Raw genomic sequence first — 8,092 nt, forward strand, 5'->3', positions numbered from 1 at the left:
ATTTTCACATTGGAAATAGAGGATAATATCAAACAATGAATTATGTATGTGCTCTTGTTCTGCAAGATAGCTAAATGATTTCACAAGAAAATAAGAACTTTCCAAGTCCCTAAGTAGTTACTAAAACGTTGTCCAGAGTAGCCAAGAAGAGGTCTTTGGATTCAGATGGCCTGGATCCCGTCATCATTTAAAAATATTTTGACCTGGGTCAGGATGCCATGTGACTCCTTTTTAATATGTTGATGTGAGTTGCCTCCAGGGTGATGTGTTTTAATAATTTCTGTTATGTTTTGTGTTTCTAACCCTCACTGTCAAATGGCACAAATAGCTAGATGATAAGATCAGCTGTGCATGAACAAATAAAATTTTATTGAGAGGCTTATGGCTACTGCTACTAGGAATATAATGTATAATCACCATAATTAAAATGATTCATTAAATCCATAGTCTTTAATTCCATTTTATATTTATTGAAATCAACAGAAGCTAGTCCCTAATTCATTTGCCTGCCTGAACTAAATGCAGCTTACTCATTTGGATCCAATATCTTCACCATATTAATGTCACTGTCAGTTATGAGAACAGGAGTCACATTCAGGAATTGAGATACATCACAGGTCACTTCAGAGTTTGACCTGGCTTAGAAAAAGAAAGAAATCTGAGCTGCTTCCAGAAAGACTGGGAATTGCCTTATGCACAAACTAAGCCTATCTAATATTTCTGAGCCATTCCAAACCTATTCATCCTGTTCAGACTTCTTTGATCCTCCAAACTCTCCCTGATCTACTCTTACAATCTTTAATATCAGCTATATTACTATTCCAGGTAATAGGACAGCATGTTCAGTATGAGCCTCAGGAAAAATAGTCTGATCAGGTGGCCTTTAGTCAGGACCTCCAGTAGCTCTTGATAAGACAGTAGAGGGAGAGGAGGCTAAGTGTGTGGTCCACTTAACTATGTTTGAAAGGGAAGGGTTTTGGGAAAATGTTGGACGGGGTTGGAGCTGGTCAAACTGCCAAAAAGGTTGGATGGGAATGCTTTGGCTCAGAATATAATTTATATTCAGCAGCTTTTCTAGATGAATTCCCTAAACGAACTCTTCTGCTTCTTTTAATCACTGAGCTTTTTTTTTAACAAGAAGTGGTTCATCAGAGGTAAAGCTCTCTCTCTCTCTCTGCCTCCCCCATTACAGGAGTACCAGCCGCATATGTTTTGGATGAACATGATTGATGCTCTCTATCAAAGCTTGGTTTGTTTCTTCATCCCTTACTTTGTAAGTTATCAGGGGTAAACATGCTTCAATCCTTCTATTCTTGAATCATGGGGAAAAGAAGCCAAGCGTGGCAAATGTATGGAGGTGAAACTAAGTGCTAGAAGGGTCAGTTTGGCATTTATGGCTTTGATTATTGAAGCTGTGGAGGAAAAAAGATATTCAAAATTATGGGTTATTGATACAGATAACCCAATCTGTTGCTATTGGGTGATAAGGATCAGCAGTTGGAAAATGGCTTTATGTGCACACCCAGTGAATGTAGGAGAAAAGCTGGCAGAGCTGGGGAAAGAATTATGTTTGTCATTAGTTTAGAGTCACTGTGTTCCCACAAGTGCTCCAAGTCTAACCCCTCCTGAATTCCGTTGATCCTTACCTGGCGCCAATTTAATGTTGAACTTTAATTGACCAGATTCTTGTGCACAGGCTTGAATAAATCTTCTATGCTGCAATTTTATGAATAGTCATGATTCTTTGCATCTGACAGTGAAGCTTGTATGTTCCCTGTACTATTCACCAAAAATTCAGGTGTCATGTACTCAGAATAGGAAGAGATGGTGTCAGCAACAAAAACTATGAAATACTTTCCACCCCGTTCCTAAGTTTTTATAGTTTCTGGATTTTGGGTTAATATTCTTCTGGATTTATATTGTCAAATGTGCTTAATTCTCATTTAATTTTGTCTAGATATATTATGATTCAGATGTGGACATATTTTCATGGGGAATTCCTATCACCACAGCAGCTCTCTTTACCATAATACTCCATTTGGCTATAGAAACCAAAACCTGGGTAAGTTACCTTCAAAAATGTGACCTATATTCTGCCACTTAAGGCATAGTTCTACAGTTGCCTTTCAATTAGATTTTATTTTATTAGCAAACTTCAGTAGGTAATGATCTCATACATTCTTTTATATGTAAATAATAGCTTATTGAAGTATATGCTGCATTCAATTTTGAGATTCCTGCACACCAACACATATGCACATGTACAAACAGACCAATGTTCAAAACTCTGAATCTCATAAACATTCACAGAGGACACAGTTTAGCATATTTTATATCATCACAAGCATTATTTAGGCAGATATATAAACTTAATAAATTATTATTAATTAAGACTTAACTACCATAATTCCATCAATTGGTCTGCATTTGAAGATTGACAGTTTTTCTCTCCTGGCATTTCGAGCTACCCTTGTTTTTCTCATATCCCCTCTTCTCCTGTATGAACTGGTCCCCATGTTTTTCAGAAGAACATTTACCACCACGTTTTAAAGCATATTACTTATAAGGACAGTTTATAAGGAATCAACATTCACACTTTCATTATTTTTATTTCTCTATGTAACTCACAAGTAATTCTCCCCTCCCCCCCCAGTGGCATGGTGGGGAGAAGGATCAAGAAAGCAGTATTCCACTTACACAATGCAGGTTTTGCCCTTTGCGTGCATAGACAAACTGAACAGAGCCTGCTTTGTGATAAATAAACAAAGGTAAAGACTCTACACATGCTTTCATCCCACCTCAATGTTTTGTTCTAGTCTATCCATATTTACTTATCTATATACAATTAAAACTCTCCTGTCTCTTATAACCTTCAATTGTTGCAACATAGGGCAACAATTTTTGAGTCAACATATCACAAATGGGCTAATTTAAACACTGCAGCCAAAATCTGGGATCCATTACTCCCATGGGATTGAAATTTGACAAAAGTGTGTCCACTTCAATGCTGTGGCACAGCCTCATCAGCCAGAGTCATATGACCATCATTTAAAACATTCCCCACCAGTTTCCCAAAAGGAAAGTCAATGGGAAAGCCCCCAGGAAGTTGGAAGTCACTCCCAGTGCTTTTTTGCCCACACAGGGTCATTCTGTTTCTCTGTTTAGGGGATATCTCTGAAATAATGATTCAACAGGTCACAAGTTGTCTAGTTTATTTATAAAAATACCCATGCCATTCAGTTCCCAAGAGTTTATATATGTAAAAAAAATAGCATCAGAAAGAATAAACCTCAACAAAGAATTAATCTCTTATCATCTGCTAAAATGGAACTAACAATTCCATACAAAGCCAATAAGCAGGATACCTGATATGTCTCTGATAAGATTTTACAAAGTAATAGCTGAAACATTACAAGAAGGATTATCTCCAACTTCATGCTCTTTGATCTCTCTTGGGGGCAGGAACCTAACCTCTTACATTCCACCTGGAGAAGATGGACCCTAAGGAAACTGAGAACCAAGCCATCTACTGTAGATCTTGATAGGCGATCACTAGCAGTTGGAATTGGTCTCAGCTCCATATATTTGTCTATATGAGGGTGCAGGTTCATTCTCTGAGCATGTGGGTTGGTTTCTGAACATTTCATTACCAGGCTAGGTAACATCTTCAGCAGCATTTAGGAGATGTCTATGTCAGTTCTCTTCTGTTTATAAGGTTCAAGTGTGGGTGAGTCAAGAGAGAGTCTTGTGATGGGTCAAGTGTGAGTCATCAGAGAGAAGATTGTGATGGGTCTTGTGATGGGGAGGTTACTTTAGGTCAGAGTCATTGGACGGTGTTAGTCATCAGTGGGTGAGGTGTGAGTCATCTATATATTTGTCTATATATATTGCTATTGCCCATATTTTTGCAAATATTGTAATTCTTAGTTTAACACATTTTTTACTTAATACAAAGATAATTTAGAACAGTGTGGTTTTGTCGCATTTTCTTTTTTTAGTTCAGGAGGATCCACTTGGATACGTTTATATAATAATCCAGATTAATTTTTCCTCCATCCCTACTGATATCAACACATTATTGTTCTTCGCTCTCAGAATTCCCCTATAAGCACACCAGTGGGCAATATATGGTTGGAATACATGAAATGACTTCTGCATCAGAATAACAATGTATAAAACAATCTCTACCAACACTATAGCTACCAACTCAAAAGGCCGGGAAGAGATTTTGGGGTTTTCTTCATAGATTTTTCTAGACATACATTTAGGCAAATGCTATTTGTCTTTCTGTGCTTTGCTTAGCTATTACACTACTCAAGCAACCCTCACAATGCTAGCAAAACTTTGTTGCTGTCTTCAGCCCATACATTTTAAAAATTCAAACAAGAAAAAAAAGTGAAGCAAGGATCCATTAAAATAAAGGGAATAAATTCAAACTTCTGCTAGAAGACAGATGTGAAATTTATATAATTATCTACCTAATACGGATGAGTATGTATAGCTTTGAATAGCATGTACTATAGGACTCTATCTGTATAGACTGGAGAATATATTTTTATTTTTAGTATGTCTACACTAACTCCTACTCAAAGGAAAGACATGAATATATTTCAATAGGACATTTTTAACAAGGGAAGGTAACCTTTGAGCCTTTAGAGATAAGTTCTGTGTAATAACTGAATGTATCCGATTAAGCACCTGAAAATGTCACAATATGATCAATTTTTATCAATTGGTAAAAATTATATTTGCTGGTAAATGCAAATTTACTAGGAGACTAAAACAAAAATCTTTCAAACAATAACATATTTTTAAATATTTAAGCTTTCCGTTCACATAATATAATTGACAAACTGTAAGAGGGAGGGTTTTTTAAAAAAATATTCTATAAGGTGCTGATAATTGCTGAACCCATGAGTCCAAAATGAGTCTACCCATGACTAAGTTGTGGTGATGTTGCAGGAATCATCCAAAGTGAGATGCTGACTAAGTAGTGCCTTGTAGCAAAACAGGTATGAATGCTCATTTGCTCAAAGACTTGCTTTTTCTCTGAGGTTGTATCTACTGATCTACTTGGTCATGAAAATCCTCCTACAATGGAAATGTCCAGTTTGGCAACACCATTTCACTGATTCCATTGTGGTTACAAAATTCTTGTAGAAATCTACTCAGATTTCCTTACATTTCTCTCTTGATGTAGATTTCAACCTTGGTGTAGGGAATATTTTCTCTTGAACTTATTCCATCCTCTTGAACCTTTTAGAAAAATACTAGTTTTCCATTTTGTCTGAACACACAATGGCAGTAAAGTATAGAATTGCAAAATAATTTTAATATGTTTCTTTCAGACCTGGCTACATTTGTCATCATGTGTCTTCAGCATTGCTTTATTCTTCATTGTGGCGCTCATTTATAATATTTCGTGCCCAATATGCTATCCTCCATCAAATCCTTATTGGACTATGGAGAAGCTGATGGGAGAACCGGTGTTTTATCTGACTTGTCTTATTTCACCCGTTGTGGCTTTGCTTCCCAGGTAGAGTATCTTTTTTTTTTCTTGTGGGCATCACTTAGAGAGTTAACTTAAAGCATTTTTTCTTTTCTACATATTGTTTGTGAGCAATATTTCTATGAGGAAACGAAAGTGCATATGCTACAATAATCAGATAAGCCAAATAAATCAGTGACTTTATTTTTCCTGCCACTGACCATAATAAATATAGAAAGTGAACATCAAGTAAAGCACAGCAAAAAGATATGCTGACAAGTAAAAGTCTCCTTGTACAGCCTCATTGTAGGACTTCTAGGGGAGTTGCCAGCAAAAGAGAACAGTGAATTTGCAGTTCATTCCCATGAACCTGGACAAGAATTTTTTGACACACTGGGAGGGTAAGACCAAAAGAGGCAATGGATATATAGACTAAGGAAAATTACCTTGATGAAGATATGCAGGAATCTGAGCAACAGGTTGAAGCATTTTTTTTAAGTCAAGAACAAGTTAACATTTGGAATTAGCTTATACAGATGTGTCCCTAATTCATTGAAATTTAAGAAGTAGTACAGTACAATTGAACTTGAAAGATGTTATTATTGTAACCAAGTTTAATAAAGCCTTCAGGTGGAGTTGATATCCTGGGCTGTTCTACCTAGTGGTGTTGACAGCTATCACCCTTGTTATTTTATTCAGGTTTAAATTGGTACAGTATTCTTTTGATGCATTCATTTTTAATTCCTTCACTTCTCTCCATCAGATTTCTCTACAGAATACTTCAAGGCACACTTTTCCCAACCCAGCTTCAACTTGGACGCCAGATATCAAGATTGCTTCCAGGCTCCCACAACCAGCTTTTAAACAAGTGGGCCACCAAAAGGGACACCAATTCCCAAATTTATCAAAATACTGGTTATTCTCCTGAAAGCCCATATTTCATTACTAGTGGTTTTTCAAGGACCTGTAACCACAATAACCCAACAGAATTATGTCAACAAAAAAAGGAGCTATCTCAGATGCCAAAACCAGGGTGTTCAACAGATTTAAATACTCTTGTTTCTCCTCTCGATGCTCAATTTTGTGAGGAAAATGGACATCTTTCAGTAGTTGATGATAAAGGTGAACCATCGTTGGGTTTTCAAAAAAGTGCTTTTGATCTAGAGCCAACGTTGATGAATGTTGATGACACAATACAATGGAGTACAAGAGTAGATGGATCAGATTTCAGCTTGCTCAACTGGTTTTCATCAACTCTGTTGTTCAAGAGCATCAGAAGTGATCTGCCATGGTTTTCAGGCAGTTTACGGAACAGAAGGCATGACAGTATAACTTTGTGTAGTTGTCATTCTCAGGACTTCAAAGGCTTGACAGAGCAGAACTCTTCCTGTTTTCAGGAACAGGCAAAAACTTCTTCAGGGGACTGCTTGAAAGCCGAATCTCTTGAAACAACCATTTTATGACATTGGCATTCCAAAACACATATTTTTTTATTTGCATAAAAAGGATAGAGTGCTCTTTTTCTTAGGATGAAAACGGCATTCAAGGTACATAGTTTTATTATGAAAGAAAATCTAAGCAAGTATGTTGAAAATAAAAACTTTATACAAATAAAGATACCTATACATATATATATATATACATATATGTATGCATTTATTTTTCATCTCATTTTGTACAAATGCAATAATTTTATTTGTACAGGTAATCATCAACTTACAACAGTTCGTTTAGTAACCGCTCAAAGTTACAAAGTCATAAGTGACTTATGCCCATTTTTCATACTTATGACCCTTGCAGCATTGCCATGGCATGTAATCAACATTTGGATGCTTGACAACTGGTTCATGTTTATGACCATCACTGAGGTCATGTGAACAGCGTTTGCGACCTTCTGACAAGCAAAGTCAATGGGGAAGCCAGATTCACTTAACAACCATGTTACTAACTTAACTGCAATGATTCATTTAACAACTGTGGCTAGAAAGGTCATAAAATGGGGCAAAATTTACTTAACAAGTTCTCACTTGTCACATAAATTTGGGACTCAATTGTGGTTGAACATCGAGGACTACCTATATTGGTTCTTTCATGATCTCATTAACTAGGTCAAAATCATTGGATCAATTTTGATTTAACTGGGGAGATTAAGTCAAATGCCACACTGATTTGATAAAGACAGTGCACATTCAGTTTATCCAAGTGAAAGGAGTTGGGAAAGGGAAAGAAAACTATATACTCAAGCCAGTTGCTAAAACATTTTCCTGAAAGAAAAACTCATTTCACCAAGTAGCATCCCACTGCTGTGAAAACAATGTTGACATCTTACAAGTGTGATCTAATTGTCTGATTCCAGCTAGCGAATCTAAGAAAGGAACTCCTGGGACATTGTTCTTTCCAACAATAATACTTTTATTGAATACACTACATTGGCACAAAAGAAGCAAAATCAGCTCTGAATTTCCTGCTCAAAGATCTGTATAATTAAACATGAATTGCTCCTTTGGGCACTCCCCTTAGTCCATTGCGTTGTCCAATCACCTACTGTCCTTGTTATGGGAATTGTCTGAATCATTCAAACACAGGCACAGTGTGTTCTTGAAG

At 36.5% G+C, this 8,092-nt stretch overlaps 1 protein-coding gene across 1 annotated transcript in view; it reads left to right on the forward strand.

The window, feature by feature from the left end:
• The window catches only part of LOC120318777 (probable phospholipid-transporting ATPase VA), a gene marked incomplete at its 5' end in the record, with an annotated part of 39,152 nt that extends 32,027 nt beyond the window's left edge, over nucleotides 1-7,125 (forward strand). The window contains 4 exons of the mRNA XM_039366835.1: nucleotides 1,193-1,273; nucleotides 1,958-2,062; nucleotides 5,349-5,536; nucleotides 6,252-7,125. Of these exons, the coding sequence (XP_039222769.1) occupies nucleotides 1,193-1,273; nucleotides 1,958-2,062; nucleotides 5,349-5,536; nucleotides 6,252-6,951 (1,074 nt within the window). The remainder of the gene's footprint in view (nucleotides 1-1,192; nucleotides 1,274-1,957; nucleotides 2,063-5,348; nucleotides 5,537-6,251) is intronic.
• Between the last annotated feature and the right edge of the window lie 967 nt (nucleotides 7,126-8,092).

The sequence above is a fragment of the Crotalus tigris genome, unplaced genomic scaffold (genome assembly GCF_016545835.1).
Source record: "Crotalus tigris isolate CLP2741 ecotype Arizona unplaced genomic scaffold, ASM1654583v1 scf7180000020429.91544, whole genome shotgun sequence".
In the NCBI taxonomy this organism is placed as follows: Eukaryota; Metazoa; Chordata; class Lepidosauria; order Squamata; family Viperidae; genus Crotalus; species Crotalus tigris.